The 16847-nt window shown below is 40.4% G+C and overlaps 1 protein-coding gene across 11 annotated transcripts in view; it reads left to right on the forward strand.

The window, feature by feature from the left end:
* The window catches only part of MITF (melanocyte inducing transcription factor), a 97105-nt gene that overhangs the window by 63140 nt on the left and 17118 nt on the right, over positions 1 to 16847 (forward strand). For 6 of the 11 annotated variants that reach the window (XM_079317443.1, XM_079317446.1, XM_079317452.1 and 3 more), the window contains exons 3-4: positions 14759 to 14986; positions 16084 to 16167. In XM_079317443.1, the coding sequence (XP_079173569.1) occupies positions 14759 to 14986; positions 16084 to 16167 (312 nt within the window). The other 5 variants (XM_079317449.1, XM_079317450.1, XM_079317453.1 and 2 more) reach the window with 3 other exon arrangements.

Below are 16847 nucleotides of genomic sequence, written 5' to 3' on the forward strand. Positions count from 1 at the left end.
CAGATGTTTTGTTAGTTGATCCCCAGCAGCAGACACTTCAACAGTAATTCAACAGTAATTCATGGTGCTGCACTTCCATAATTTCTCAGCAGATGGCATTATGGTTTCCAAGACTGTTTATTCCTTGGGAAAGCACTCAGCTGCCAGGGAATTCATCATTCTAGACTGTTCCCTTCACTGATGAAGGCTAATGCTCAGGTGTTAAGCCTGTTTTGACATGTTATACTAATAGTGTTGTTTGGTTGTGTTGTTGTATTTTATTTTCCCAGAGGTGCTTTTAAGCCATTAACCAGGTAAAATGGTATATGTGCTAATTATTGAATTCAAAAACTAAGGCAGGCTGCTTGTTTTAGATAAAACTGCTACTGGTGTCCAGCAGAAGTAACAAACTTTTTCAGCAGGTAAGACTAGAACATTAAGAAAGGTTAAAAGACAATGTTTTCCACTGAACATTCCCAATCCTCAGAGCTATGTAAGACAAAACTGTTTTCTATGAAATGCTACCCCCTTCCTGCTCTGTGCTACAAATCCTGGATTTTGTAGAAAATGTCAGCTAGTGAAAGAAAAATCATTTGGAGGAGTATTTGATGCCATTGTGGTAACAATAACAAATATTAGGGTGTTTCTAAATGTATGTGGCTTGCAGAGCACAGAGGGTATCAGCTGTTTTTGGGCACCCCACCCCTGGATCCCTGGCTTCTGATGGTGAGTTTGTCACTGACCTGGCTGGAATCCCTGTCCTGTGCCCCAATGGACACACTGACATCAGCAGGAGCGTGTCTTGTGTGTCTAAAGAAACCAAAGTTTCAAAGAGCTGGTTTTGTGCCTTGGAACAATGTGCTCCTTGTGTCTGTCTGTGTGTCCATCCTCTCCTGAGTGCAGAGAGGGGCAGATCTGCTCCCCAGGAGCATCACAGCCACGCCAGTGCTGCAAATCTGGAATTCCAGCAGCAGCCAGGCACCTGGAATTATCCTGAAATCAAAACCACTCCATTAATCTGAGAGGAAGCTTGTGTGTTAAGCAAGGTGAATCAAAGTTTATATGTCAGGCTGCCTTCCTAAAAGTCACCCAGAAGTTCCTGGTTAAAACCATCGAAATTCAGTTTGTGGGTGTAATGGTTGGCCGTGAATTAATCTTTCTGTTCTGTCAGAGGAAAATGTCAACAAGCAACTAATGGAGATTCTCTCCTTGGAAAATAGTCCCTTCCTTGAAGACATTTGAAGGCTGAGGTGTAGCAAACAGCCTGTCTTTCTCTCTCAGGTCTTTATCAAGCTCATGCCAAGGATCTGCAGGCATCGCACTAAACTTTGTCTCAGACTGCTTCTAAATTCCATAGATTGTGATTTCTGTGCTTGTGTTTTTTCTATATGTGTGTGGATTTCTTTTTTTTCTGGATTTGGGCAGACCTAGGAGTGATACTGTCAGCAAAAACTCATTTCAGTTTACCAGTATCAGTGATCCAGAGTGCTGTTGCATTGACTAGCATCTCTGTCCTGATAAGCCTGCTTTTGGGAGATAGCTTGTTTTTACTGGGGGGAAGACCTGCTGTTAGTTCTGCTACAGTCTCATATGAAATAGTGCTGTTCTGTTGAACAAGGTTGACATTTCAGAAGCTGCTTTGAACTTTAAAATTAATTATAGTAGTTCTTTAAAGTTAATTTTTGTCTTGTTAAACAGAAAATTCAGAGAAGTGAGACTTCTGTTTAAAAAAAAAGTGGTAGTCATCTATATTATCATAAGTTGCTGATTGAAAACTTGTCTATTGAGCTGTCTGAAAGCATTTTTTCTGTAGTATTAATTTGTCTGTTACACAGTTCTGCTTCCTGACTGCCACCAAAACCATCCTTTGCTGAAATACCTGTGTCTCAAAGAAACAGTTTGTTTAGGGAGGGAATAAAATGTTCTTGAATGAGTCAGCATTTGTGTGTAGCAATCATAAACCTTTCGTGCTCTTTGCTTTCTAAAAGGAAATGAATTCTGGACCACAGGCACCATTCATTGCAGGGCTCTTAATGGGCTCCATTCACATGAAAGTTCATATATTCCTTAAGGGTTTAGCCCTGTATGGTTTGCTGTGTAAAAGGAAAAATACTATTTAATCATGCTACTTTGGCTTTTCAAAAGAATTTATCCTTTTTGTAAACTGCCTTTTTGGGGGAAGAAAAGTGATTCCTTCTACTTTGGAGTGCTGCTTATGCAATCTGTGGTTGCTCTGTGCAAAGTGCCACTTCCTCCATGGGTCACTGTTCCAAATTGCCTTCTGCCTTTCCCTGCACTGTTTGATCTAAGACATGAGGAGAAAGCTTCCAGCCCCAGCTTCTGCAGATTATCCTTTGAAAAGCCTTCCCTCTGAACTTGCACCTTGCCCAAGGAAATGCATTAATTCTGTTTATCTGCTTTGGTTAAAGGCTGCAAGGACTGAGTTGGGTCTTGATGGCTCTGCATGATGTGAGCACAGAGTGTGGATGCTCCTCCTTGGATGCAGAATGAGAAATGTGCTGACTGCTGCTGGACCCAGGGAACAGTGACAGATAACTGTCAGAGGAGCACAGTTCAACTTTGTGTTTTCTTCTCTGGTAGCTGCAATTCCAGAAAACATGCCCAGACAGCTATTGCTGCCAGCTGTACATGATCAATAGGCAACCTGATGGGGTAAATCAGAAGCAGCTTTGGCTGTTAGTCATGGTATCCTAGAGTGATTTGGGTTGGAAGGAACCTTAGGCATCATCTAGTCCAGCTTCCCTGCCATAGAAAGGTGATTTTTTAAAAACCAGTTTAGTGGTTTTGTTTTCCTGGGTTGGTGTAGTCCTGCAAACATCTGTACCTGTATCCCAGGGAGCTGCTGTGGCAGGACAAGGACAAGCAGTTGGACCTCAGCCCTGGCACCTTGTGGGGCTGACTGCCTTCTGTGTGGAGCAGCAACACGAATTTGAAGTCAATTCCCAGTTGCTCCCATGTATTGCATATTTGCTTATTTTTGCCTGGTGCTGTTGATGAGCATTAATTAGATTCTTGTCAGAGGAAATTAAATGAGGAGACCTCATGTTATCCAGCCACTCCTGGGAGTTCAATCTAGAGCAGACTAGATCTGGTCTGACACCAGTGGCAACTTTTACTTTTCATCTGTTCAAATTTCATTTAAAATAAACTCTACAGTATGAACTTATTTGTATTTTTTAAGCAATTAGATCACTAAAAAAAATTGTTCCATCCTGTTAAGTAGTCATATGCTAAAATGGGTTTATACTTGAGGTTTAAAAAAGGGTAAGGGAGGTGGGCAAGTCTGAGTTAAGATCTAGTTAATCCCCATCTAGTCTCTAATCACATCCCTGGCTCTAGCATCTGGTTGCCTTGAATTGTGTTATGTTCCCATACAGTTTCTTGAGCAGCTCTAACCTTGTGTGCTGTCAGTCAGTGGTGTGAGGTGTGTTGTGAAATGCATGTTATGGTGTTTGTATTTTTCAGTGTTAAAAGGAGAGGCACGATTTTTTGCATAAATACAACTTCAGTGAAAGATACTTTGCCTGTTCCCCCTTGAGAGCATCAAGCTGTTCTTGCAATAGCACTTCAAGGGTTACGTTAGTGTGGGTCAAGTGTGGTTTAAAATAGGATTCTTCTGAGACCAAGCCTGGAGGCCCTGAATTTCTTTCTCAAAAGACATTTTGATCTTCTGACAAACTGTTACTTCTGAATTTCTTGGTGCTTCATATTTGCAGCTAACCTTTGGAGAACTGGAATGATAACACACACTCTTCTTTGTGTTTTGTGAGTGTGCCTCCCCTGGTGAGTCGATGGCTTGTGCTTTTTTGAAGTTCAGATGAAATAATTAAAAAGAGTTTTCTGTAAGATGTTTGGAAAGATGGAATTTTTCTGATGTCATGTAATAAAATGTGTTTCCAGTCCTGCAGAAAGAGCTCTTATCCTTACCTTGACAGGACTTCACACAGCAATCATGAGCTTGTAGTCCCTTGCAAACTGGAGGTTTTGTATTTGCTCACACGCTGCAAATGCTGCTCCGACAGGTTTGTGCATATGTTGGAAAAACACCATGGCAGAATTTCAGATTCTTTATATAATCTATTTTTCAGTCCTAAAATTTTTTGTGATAAGGAACACACTTGTGCAACATCTGTTGAAGGAATAAGCCTGAGTGCAGTTGTTTATTACAACTGCAATGTAAACAGGGCTCCTGACAGCTGACTGGGATTTTGTCAAAGATTTCACTTGTTCATTTGATGGTCCTGCCAGTTCCCCATCCTTTGGCCTCATCAAGGGTCATTTATATAGACAGGAGCTTCTCATTTCACAGGGTAAATAATTATTTCCCTGCCATATATGAAATAACATGAGGAGGAGAGTTTTCAACAGCTCATCTCAGGGAGACGTGGAGGGGCAGGTGTGGGGAAGGTTACAAAATCAGCCAAGGGGATGTATCTTATTTTTGTAGGCATAAAATAGATTGTGATGCCATGACTCCATGCATGTAAGCTTGAGATCTTAAAGGGCTGAATTGTTGGCATCCTTCTTTAATAAATGAGTTACTCTTGTTTTTTCTGGGAGCCAGATGATAGTTACTGACTGTTGTGGGAATAAGATCATGGGGTGCAGAGGAGAGGTCAGGCAGCCTATTTACCCTAAAAATGTGTTTCTCTCACAGAATTATTATGATGGCATGCCTTTAGCTAAGAAATAACTAAAACACTAAATTCCGTGGTGGTTTCAATTAACAGTGAAATAAGCATATTTAATTCCTTACTCTTGTTACTTTAATCTCTTGTGGCTGCTGTGATGTCTGCTCTGGCAGACACTGGTGTGTGAGTGACACATCAGGAAAGAAGAGATGTGATGTTGCTCAGTGGAAGTGTTGAACTCCACTCCCAAGGAAGAGCCACCATCATTCAAAAGTAATCCTGACAGTGTTGACTTTCAGTTTGAATGCTCTGTGTGGCATCAGTTTGGCCCCTGGGTTAATTCTCCTCCAGAGTGGTGTCATGCTACTCCACACAAGGGGTGACCCACCTTTGTGGCTTGCCAAAGTCCTCAAAAAAATCCTTGTTCTGGTATTTAGCAGAATGCTTCAGATCAGAGCCAGTTGGGTTTGCATGAAGGTGACTTGGATTATCTTACCTTAGTGAACATGATGATCAAGCACTCCAAGGGACTAAAACTCTTTTATTATAACTCAGTAGGTTTTAATACAGTCATAAATAACAGCACAGCTCATTGAGCAGAAGAATAAAAATCAAGGAGTTGAGTGGTAAGCCAGCTTGCATTTCCTTCATGTAAGTGAAGTCAGTGATTTATTAGTATTTTAGGCTGTGTCTGATGATCATATTAGTGATATGAATAAAATGGATGTATCTGGAGTGCTTTATTCTGCTTTTTCAGGCCTTCCATATTGAGGCTGACATGAGACATCAACTGTAGGCAAAGTGGGATAGAGCCCAGCTAGGTCCTTCTAATTCTTTATTAGCTGTAACATATAGAAGCTGAGGGCATGTTAGCAGTGTAAAACTGGTTTGAACTAACACCATCTTCATTCTCTTGCTTCTTCTAGTGGCTCTGTGTGCTTGCTGTAAAGCAGATATCCTCCAAATAGGAGTGTTTCAGGGTTAGTGTCCTTTGTGCTTGTAGGCAGTGTGTTGCCAAATGCTTTGTTAAAATAAATCATCCTTTCAGAATTATTTTCACTCATATTTTGGGATGCTTCTTTGAAAGTTTTGGTAGGAAGACTATTTGGTGTTGAAAGCTGTTCCAGCAAGCACTGGTTGGGTTTGGTGTGTTTGTATTTCCACACTGGGGTTGTGTCTGGTGGCATGCTCTTGGTATGTGCTCCAAGTGACCTTGGAGCAGCCCAGCATGTCCTGTGGAATTATGTGAGCAGTGAATGGAGCAGTCTTTCACCTGATCTTTTCCAGACAAGTAGGTCAGAAGTATAGATGTCTTTGGGTGAGTAAGCAACAAGATGTAGAGGTTGGGCTTGATGACCTTTAAAGGTCCCTTCAACCCAAACTATTCTGTGCATTGTGCCCCCAAAAAGAGGAGATTTTTTATGTGATAATCTGAGAGTTGCATTTGAGTTTACAAATGGCTTTTATTTAAAAAAGAGAAGGATACAACTGTTTCAGTGTGTGGCATTTGGGTGTTTGATAGATCTTGATCTGGTGCTATCTTTACATCTTTTGTGTTTCAGTGCTGAATGTTGAAGTTTTGTAAATAAATGCTTCAGTAGCCCACAGGATATATTCTGAACACCATTTCATTCTCACAGGCTAATGCTGTGGATATGAAAGACTTGTAAATCAAACTCCCTTCTTGCTTAGCCCCAAAATGCCAACAATTGCACTCCTCAACACTGAAGTTATCTTGGCACGGGTGTGTGTCCATTTGAGCAACTCTTCACAAACCTTAATAGTGACAAATGAACCAGATTTAAGGCTATCAGGTTTTAAGATTTATGAAAGCAACAGGTAGGGTGCATTTCCCACTCTTACACTTTTTATTTATGGTTTGGGCAAAATTCTGGGTTAATTTTTACCTGTGCAAATCAGTATGGCATAGCACAATGAGAGATGATCATGCAGGGGCAAAGTTGATTTACTGCATTAAAATTTTGAAGCTACTTGAATGATGTTTCTTGAAGTCTGGACAAACAAATAACCTGTGCCATTCTGCATGTGGGTAACTACATCTGTATGGAGTTGATAATAAGGAATTTTATTTGCAAGTCAGCATCTGCTGTCTTTCCTACTGTTTTAAGCTTAGCTCTGGCTGCTTTTTACCCAACATCTTTTATAAAACTGGTTTCAATGTTCTCCATTATTCATATTGTATGAAAGATGCCATTATTTCTACCTAGTCCCATTTGTGTTTTTCACATTTGCCAAATGAGTGATGGATGAGCAACCTGAGCAAAACCAGGTGTGGAGAAGGATGCCGACATCATTAAAACACCAATTTTTGCATCTGTCTTACCGTGCACCAGTGACCTGGGAGCTGCCATGCTCTGTCCCTCAGGTCTAGCAGGGGTTACTGAGAGCTGGAATAGTGCCAGGGTCAGTCACCCCTGGGAAATGTCACTGTTAGTCCTGCCCAGCTGCCAGTACGTGCCTGCCCCTCGGAGCTGGCCTGGCCAGCGCCGTGCTTGGCACCCCCCAAAGGAAGATAAGGTTGGACAAATTCTTTTACCCCTCTGAAGTGACTCTTTTAAGCCAGTAGTGATCTGTGTTAGAGTGGTTTGGTAAATCTTGTGTTGGTGCTGCTTGGGCTGTAGCAAGGATGGGGGATTGTGCCCAGGCTGTGGAAGGATTTGCAAGGGGAAGATGGGAGAAGAGGTGGCTTCAGACCATCTGCCTGAACTGGTTTTGGGCTTTCAGACAGCTGAAATATCTATAGTCCTGTGACTATGCTCCCTCTTGAATTCACATCTCTATGCCAAGTCTTGCAAGAGCTTTTGGAAGCAGCTTTACATCTATCTTTGACAATTCCTGTGAGGAGTCGTCATTGGTGTCCTGCTGTGAGTAATCTCAAACCCTCTAGCACTGATGCAAGTTCTGCTCAGCTCCCTTCTGAGAGAGAAGGGTGGCAGAAGTGGACCTAAATAATGTGGTGCTTGATTTAAGCTTTTCACCGTGGTAGCACCATAACTCAAACTTGTGTGGCTGCTGTTGTTGCCTATGAAGTCAAAATATTTACGCTCTGCAGCACCTGGGGTAGGTAAAATCATTGTAAAATATTTGTGCCTGACATTTTACAAGTCAGTTGCTTGTCTGTCCTAAAATGTTGCAATGTTTTCTGGTATCTTATCAGAAACTGTATAAAAGAAAAATTTATGGCATGTGTGTTGGGAAGTAAACAGCTGAAATGTTGGTTTCCTAACAGAAAAGCAGCAGGACTTCAAAGGACCTAATTCTGACTGAAAGCCACACTTGTAGAATGACTGCCAGCAGGCCACTAACTTGCAAATTACATCAATTACTATCTCCATGGCTAAACTCTCTTTAATTTCCTTAGATACCATTGTCATGTGCTTCTATAGCTAAAGCACAGTTTTTAAACACTAATCTGCAAAAACTTTGTTCTTGCTTGCTTCATGGCTTTCCCTTGGATGAAAAGTCACATTACACAGAGGAATTTTTGGTGATGGACTAAACAATCCCTGGTTGTGTAAATGATGATAATTCTGTACAATGTGCCTTTTCTCTTTCATAACTTTGTGCTTCAAGATGAGTGTTGGATCCACTTACTTAGACTGCAGTTATGATGCCAGATCTTAAATAACTTTCTCCTATCTGCTTTGGTTTTCAAGTTCAGAAGTGTTAGGGGTGAATTAGGTAACCAGAGAGTTTTGTTTGCAAACTGATGTCGTTCCTTGTGTTTACTATGTCCTGATGTAAAATGATGAAATCAGCTCACCATGGTTGTCATTCCTCAGTCAGCACAAGTTACTTGTCATCTTTTTCTTGCACTTGGGCTTTCTGGTCAGTGTTGTTCTGGCCATTTTTCATGGGTAATGGGCTAAAAGAAGGGGGAGCAAATGTACTCTAGAAAATTTGGCATTAAGGGAACAAAGACAGGTGGAGAAGTTACTGGAAAGATTTATCCATTGCTAAATTCACAGTGGCCCTATGGGGAATCAGAACTTATCAACTTAATTTTGATGACATTGTAAATGAGGTGGCTGTTCCATCTTGGAGGACTGGGAAGGTCTCAGAAAGCAAGAGGACTGAACTTTTCATGTGAAGCTACTTCAGGCCACTGACGTCTGTAGGGGGGGAAATGTGATGTTGTTATTCAATGTTTGAATGCAGCATGTGAGGAGATGTCTTTGAGGATGAGTTAAACCATTGTCTGGCTGGTTATTTGGGTTGCTCCAAGTTTCGTGGTAGGAGGATATTTCCTGGCATTGCAGTGAAACCCATGATCAATATTTAATGAAGTTAATTGAAGGGGTTTTATGGTCTTTAGGATTTTCAGACATAGTGAGCAGCCTGTGGTGAATATGATTAACAGAATCTTGAACCTATACTGGAAAACTTCACGAGAATAAATCACTCTTACTCTAAGTGGCACTAATTGATTATCCTTCTGAGATGTCATTCTCCTCAGTTTTTTTTTTTTTCCCTGGCAACAAAGAACAGACACTTATTTATACAGCTCCCTATTTTTATTCAAAGTCCTAGAATATATATTGTTCTGCTGTTGTTGGGTTTTTATACTTGGAAGTGATGGGTTGAAGCAGCTTTGAAGGCCAGGACTAGCATGGTTAACAGGCATGGTTGTGCAGTGGACACAGCTGAAGCCTGGAGTCCTTACAGAGCACATCCCTGGATGTGGTTTTGTATCGTTTTTCTTTGGGTACCATAATTGTTAAATGACACAGAATTTTAACCTTTCTTTAAAATCCCATGACATTTAGCTGTCTAGGCAACAAAAAGTTCTATTGAACTGAGAAAACTGACCCAAAAGTATTTTACTTGTAACTGTAAACTGTAAGTCCTAAGGCAGTTTGCTTGAAACAAATGGTCTTTTTAATGAAAAAAAAAAAAGTAAAAAAAAAAAAAGGGTGGTGGAGTGGGGAGAAGAGTCTTGCTCCCCCTTGGTTCACTGTCCTCTGAAAATCTCTGGTATGTCCCTGCTTAAATAAAGCATTGAGTGCTTCAGCTTTACTGTCACAGGAAGCTTCAGGGGTGTTTTTGGTGAGAAAAATCTGTGTGGTTTTGGGAACAGGAATATGCTCCTTCCCAGAACAGTGGGGCAGCCTGGAGCTGCTGGCATTGTAATGGCCCTTGGTCACTTGTGTTGCACCAACACAGGATTTTGGGGTGTCTTCAGCTTTGCTTTGAAGGCAGCAGTACTTGGAGATGTGACAAGATGATGTGATTTGAAGTGGTAACTGTGATGGGAAAAGCAATACTTGGTGTTCCACCTTCAAGAAATGCTCTCAGCACTGGGTTTGTGCTTGCTTCCAGGAGTTACCCATTGCAGAGAAATCAAACCTGTGCAAGGACATATTCAGGAGTGTTTAAGTAACCCAGACCAACTAACTGAGCCTGGTTACCTTCATCCAGATGTACCAGTGACCCAAAGCTTGAGCCTGCAGCAATTGATTGACTTCCAGCTGCACTTGAACTTGATGATCTTAAAGGTCTTTTCCAACCTAAATATTTCTATGATTCTGTGACCTTGAAGCTTTCCTAGATGATGAGTGGTAGTAATACCACAGTTCATTAAATATTTTTATTCTGGTGTAAGTCCCCTGTTAGTTTTTATTGTTAGCCATTTAGTTTCTGGATTACACTGTGCAAAACACATTTGCCAAGCCATTAGGCTGCCCTGGCCTGTGCCTGCCCAAGAGTGAGCTCTCCTGGGTGCCTCTCCAGAAGGAATTTGGTCTCTGCAGCACTGTTCCAAGTTCTTGCCATCATTAGCAAGTCGTTAGTAAATTAAGTCTGAGTGATTCCCAGCAAGACTCGACAGAAGGAGCAAGTATCAGCAGTATTGTTTCAGTTGTTTGTGTTGGCTTCATGCAGAGGAACTACTTGAGCCATGTGCTTTGTGCTTAAGCACACAGCTATGCTTTGTGTTTAAATTCCTGAGCCCCTGACCACTTAATGGGAAATGTTTTTACTTTTGGAAACTGAGGGAAGTGGGTGGGTCTGCTCAGAGGTTCTGTCACTGATGTGTAATATAATGTTGATTTTGAAGAATGTCATCTGAAGTACACCTGAAATTCCCACTGATGTGGTGTGTGTGCTCTTAAAGCCAGTAAAAGCCATTGATTGAATGTTTGCTGGATACCAGACCCAAGGGCTGGGAAATCTGCTCTGTTTATGTGGGTTATTACTGTTCCTTCATGATGTGGAAGAAAGTAGGCAGCTGCTCAGATACTTGCACTGGATGTATGCACTGGAATTAGCAGTCAGATTTCAGGATGAGTGAAGGTATGAGAATACCTTTCCCCTGCTTCAGATAATGTTGTTCTCCAGGCTTTTCCAAAGTGTGAGGGATGAGTGCTGAATATTCAGTGTGGCTCCATCCAGCACTTTCCTAACTCAACCTTAACTCAGCCCTAAGCTGGGTTGCACATGGGTGCAGTCAAGTTGATTTTTTTTTTTTTCTACTGCCTTTCTCTGTGCTTCATGTGAAGAAAAGAGATCCTGCTCAGTGTCAGCATGGCAAGAGCAGATGGAGCTTGAGTGGCTGGCAGAGGGACTCAGTGCAGGAGTGGCTGGAGACAGGGGAGATGCTGCTGAGCTGGCATTGAATGCTCTTCTGGAACTGAACCAGTTTTGGGGCTCTGCTTCTAGGGCAGTGTTTTATTCTTGCAAATACTCTTGTTTTACTCTTGTAGCCAAATTCTTGTGTTACTATGCTGTGATAAATTTAGCCTTTTTTGTTTTTTGGACATCTTGTCTTAGCTCATTTCTGAAGCTCTGTGGACAATAATAATAATAATATTAATAATAATAATTCTTACATTACTTCTTGTTTGTCAATACCAAAATGCTCAAAAAACAATGTTCTACTTAATTGTGTAACAGTGCAGCAAAACTTTGATTGAGTTTACTGGAGATAGAGGGTTGGAGATCCAGAGGATTTGGTTGCAAGTTGGTTTGTTTTTCCTTTCATGTCCCCATTCAGTCACATTTCTTAGGAAATGTATCCCAACCAATAATTTGTCATCTTGCACTTTGCGTCTCATGAATTTGGACGAACAACAGGAACTATTCTTCACCCAAAATGCTGGAAGGGGCTGAGAACCAAAATTAGATCTTAAGTCAAAGCTTTTATTCACAGTTTCAAGTTCAGGGTAGTGGGATTTCATTGCAGGGTTTTTTTGTTTTCAGCTCTTTGCTCATGAGATATTTTGTCAAAAGGGGAGAGTGCTTTATGGCTTATCTACAGTGGGGCACCTTGGAACCTTTGCCCAAGAAGGCACATTTAGCTTTTGATGTAGAGTCTGCAGAACAGGATGCTCTAGGCCAAAGACAGATTCTCAAAAAGCAGCATGAAGTTCATTAGGGTAATCCCCACCAGATTTCCATGATGGAACTCATAAGGCAGCTCAAGAGGGCAGTCAGTGACAAAACAGAATCAAACTCAAGTGTCTTCTGTGTAGCCACTCAGGCCTCACACTCAGCCAGAGCAGGAGCAGTTCAGATTGGTACAGCTGAGGGCAGAGCAGGCCATTAAAAAAATAGATTAATAATTTAATAGCAAAATAAAATATTTTAATGTAGAATAGCAGAACAAAATCACAGGGAGAGTATGTTCTTGTGAAATAAGTTTGTATTTTGCCAACAAAAATCCTGTCAGTTAGGCAGTGTGTGTTTCAAAACTTGGCATGAAGTGGATTCAGTTAAATGTGTTGGTATATATTATAAATAATGTAGTCTCCTGGGAGTGTGGAGGGTGGACAGGTGATGGGTGCAGAGAGGAGAGACTTTGCTCCATCCTGGCATGGAGAACAGCAGAGATACCTGCTGCCTGTGGAGGAAAAGGAGCATGTATATTCTGTCAGGCAGGTAGGACTTGGTTTTAAAATAACATATTCAAAGACAAGTGTTACAAAAAACACTTGTTTACTGACAACTTCATCTACTTGGAAGATGAAAATTTAGTGAAAAATACTTACCAAGATAGTGTAGCTCTTAGCACTGATGATAGGAAAATTGATAATGCAGTTCAGGACTGACAGAGTAAGTGCTGTACTTGGCAGAGTGTTGTCTATTGATACAGTGCAACAAAACAGATTAGACTTTCTAGAAATGCTATCTTAATGTGCTTCCCTGTGAGCTGAGACTTCAGAAAATAATGCCAGTTGGGAAGTTTTTATGTTTTTGAATACAGACTTCTTCAAGGAGTTGGATAGAAAGAAAAAATAACTTCTGGAAGGTGTAGGGACTGTGCCCAAGTGCAGATAAGTGTATTTGGAATATGCATTAGCCCTTTGTCAGCCATCCCTGGATTGGAAAACTTCTTGCAACTCTAGATTGAGACAGAATCAATGGCTTTGAAGCACCAGGGAAGCTGAGGATGGGGTAGAGCTTTTTCAAGTGCTTCATGTTCCTCTGTAGGTCTTGGCTTGTGCTGGGAAGCTGAGGACAGGACTGCAGAGCCCTGTGGGTTTATCCAGGGCACCCACTACCAGGGAATATGTGTTAGGCTCATAGAGCATTTATTCAGTTATTTCTTACTCTGTACTTAAAACTTTTAACCTTACTGCTAAAGAAAACTACCATTGTGTGTTAGCAGGACTGGAACGAAAGCTGAATAGCGAATTCGCCTTGAGCGAACTGTCAATCTGACTTTGATAGCCCATCACTTAAAAGGTCCTTTTATGTTTATGAAAAAGCATGACATCAAAGCCAGGGGAAGAAAAAAAGTACCAATACTTAGAGCTTAACTTAAACTTGCATAACTTCCAAGAAGAGGCCTTGTGTGAACTGTTTGTTTGTCCACTTGCATGGCTAATTAGCGTAGGTTACTAAAAGTCTGAGCTGTGGCCATCAAGTTTCTTCTGCTCTTCTGGGGTTGGTTGTGCTTCCATATGTGGATCCCTCAATCTGGAGTAGCATAGACAAAGGATATTGCAGTCACTTATCTTGCAACCTCTAGGTAGCATGCTGGAAATGCTTGAGTATAACCATTATCAGGTGAGTTGTTGTTGGAGACTTCTTTTAAAACCTGTTGCTGAGAAGGTGTACAGGAAACCCTTTTCCACTGGTGTCTTGGGTGCTTTATTTCATTTTTTTTTACATGGTCAAGCATGGTCACTTGTAACAGCAAGTTGCTTTAATGGGTCTGTTTTAAAGCAAAATAAGTTCTTGGTGTATTGCTGTATTTTGTGTTGGTTTCTACTGATAACAATGTTGATGATCAACAAAACATAGCAAAGAATTTCCAGAATATGGTGGAAAATTTTAAAGGAAAAAAATAGCCTTTCTTCTCTTGCTTATTTAGAGTGTGCAACAGTTTTTCAGTATGAGGATTTTCATATTTTGTATGTAAAAAATTCCTAAGTACTGAGAAGCTTATCTTAAATACAAAAATAGCGGTTGCTGACGACAGTGATTGATCTGAACTGAAACACTTCTTTTCTTGCATCTTATTTGCATCATGTGTTTATAAACAGGCTGTCTTATTTGTATATGATTTAGGCTGTATATCTAAGATATAAATAATCTGTAGGCAGAAAAAGGTGTCTTTGTTTTTTCTTTTATTTTAACCAAGGTATTAATTAAAAAAAAAAAATCCAAACGTACAAAACTTAAACCACCAATAACAGACTTTTTATCTCTCTGTTATTTGACACTGGATTAAGGATAGCAATCCATACTTCTTGATTTTAATTGTTAACTACTAACGAGTAAAATGAGTCCTGCAGTACAAGCCATTTCTTCATATTTTAGTGAAAACTAAATGTCACATAGCTGAAGGTCTGAACTCAGAACTGACTGTTCTGGAGTGTCTGTATCAACTGAAAGCCCAAGTGTTGGTCTTAAGTGAGAAATCTCATGTTGTAGAAAAATAGCTGGAACTTCTTGGTGTACTGATAGTAAGTCAGTTGTTGAAAGATCAAGTTGTAAACTGACTTCTTGCCACCAAATGCGAGTTTGTGGACTTCTTGGAGCTGGACAGGTTTGTGTTTTGTCAGATAGCTGGTCCTTATATCACAAATTCATAGCTCAGATCACCTGCAGCAATGATATAAGACAATAAAATCCTTTTGTCCTTTTTAAATTGTGTCGTACAGGTGCAGACTCACCTTGAGAATCCAACCAAGTACCACATTCAGCAGGCCCAGCGGCAGCAGGTAAAGCAGTACCTCTCTACCACTCTAGCAAATAAACATGCCAACCAAGCCCTGAGCTTGCCATGTCCAAACCAGCCTGGGGATCATGTCATGCCACCTGGGACGGGGAGCAGCGCACCCAACAGCCCCATGGCTATGCTCACACTCAACTCCAACTGTGAGAAAGAGGTAAGGACTGTCCTGGTTGTGTTTGCAGTGAAACAGAGCTGTAATCTGCTTTAATTAAGTTGTTTTGTCCTGTTTATCTTTTCTGTTCGTTGTGAAAATGTAACTGCTGCCTCTGTGTCTGCCTCATTAATAGATATTTTTGGCAAAAAACCCCATGTCCCTCCAGCTTCCTCTTGTTTGAACTATTTTAGCTAGTTTATACTTATTAAAACTACTTTTCTTGTTCCCCACCCTACTGCTTGATGCACACAGTGAATAATTGACCTTTGGAGAATACAAAGCAGCTTTGTAAGCTGTAGCTTTCTGGAATAATGTTATTTATGGCTTCTTCATCTAGAAAGTGCAAAGATCGTAACAAAAATAACTGAAAAACACAAAGCTATTTTGAGATATTTTAGGTATTTTTATGGTAAAATTTGTGCAAATCTCCTGCATAGCTGGGAGGCCAGATTATCCCAGCTAATATGCCCTAAAATGTTACTGATTGCTGTTCCAGTGCTGCAAATATAACACTTCAGTAGCCTGTGTCTAGAAGTCCTTTGCAACCTTGTCTTAATCTTTAATGGCAAAAACTGAGTTAGATGTTAAATGTGTGCTCAGGCTCTAAAGCAAAATGGTTGGGAAGGTATTAACAAGTATAAGAATAATGACAGTATTTTTGTAACATGAAAAGTAGGATGCAACTATAGAGTTGTCCCTTCATTCCCCCCTTCAAGCTTTTGTGCCAGATTTTTAGTACAGATGCATTCCTTGAGCAAAATGCTACACAGCTTGGAGAAGCAGCTATTACAGGATATATTTTGCACATGCAAGGGAAATACTTGTGCTCCATAGTTTCAAAAGAAATAAAAATCGAATATTTCCATCCTGTTGTCCCAGCTGTACCCAAACATTTTTTTTCATGAGGATATTTACAGCTTCACTTTGCTGTGTCATCGGGAACATGTGTGCATGACACTATTTCATTCGTGCTCTTTTTGGGACTGAGACTGTGCCATGAACTCAGATCCATGCTTTGCTTTTTCTTCTTTTTTTTTTTTTTTTTTTTTTTTTTTTTTTTTTTTTTTTTTTTTGTTTTTTCCTTTTTATTTCTGCAGGGATTTTATAAATTTGAAGAGCAAAGCAGGGTTGAGAGTGAGTGCCCGGCTCTGAATACACACTCACGAGCATCATGCATGCAGGTACTGGATGACACAGGAGGTGGAGCACAGGTCCCCATTCTAATGAGCATGTTTCTTTCATGATATGTTGAAAGATAGACTTACCCACAGTGTCTTTAAGAAGCTGAATATGAGATGTATTTAAGGTACAATACAGCAATGTTGTTTATTAGCATCAGTGTCAAAAGTGCATGAAGATAATCTGGAAAAGGCTGGTGCTGTTCTAGCACTCTAATTTCATGGCAGAAGAACACATCAAGCATGCTTTAAGGTCTTGCATCAGCAAATCTTTTCTAACTGGGTTTTCCAAGACTGCATGGATGTGGTTGTGCCCTGATAACCTTCAAGTCCACATTTCTATGCAGATAACACTTGTGTTTTAAAAAATTATATGAGAAGACTTTAATCTATCTGTGGTAATTCATCCTCAGCAATCACCCTATTCTATTTTCATTCTTTTTTTTCTTAAAACTAAGAGGTTTTTATTTCTTGCCAGAATCAGTAACAAGACTTTGGGTATGGGCTGTAACTGTTAGTTCCTTTCTTGCCCTCACTTCCAGTCAATGTAATTTGTTGTGATCACACTTTCTGGAGCTGATAAAAAAATCCCATGTACTGCTACTTTTACCATCACCATTATGCATTGATTTTGTAGACCTCTGTTTAAGTTCCTTTTTTATAATGAGCAAAAAGGAAATAGT

The sequence above is a fragment of the Erithacus rubecula genome (genome assembly GCF_903797595.1).
Source record: "Erithacus rubecula genome assembly, chromosome: 13".
Taxonomy (NCBI): Eukaryota; Metazoa; Chordata; class Aves; order Passeriformes; family Muscicapidae; genus Erithacus; species Erithacus rubecula.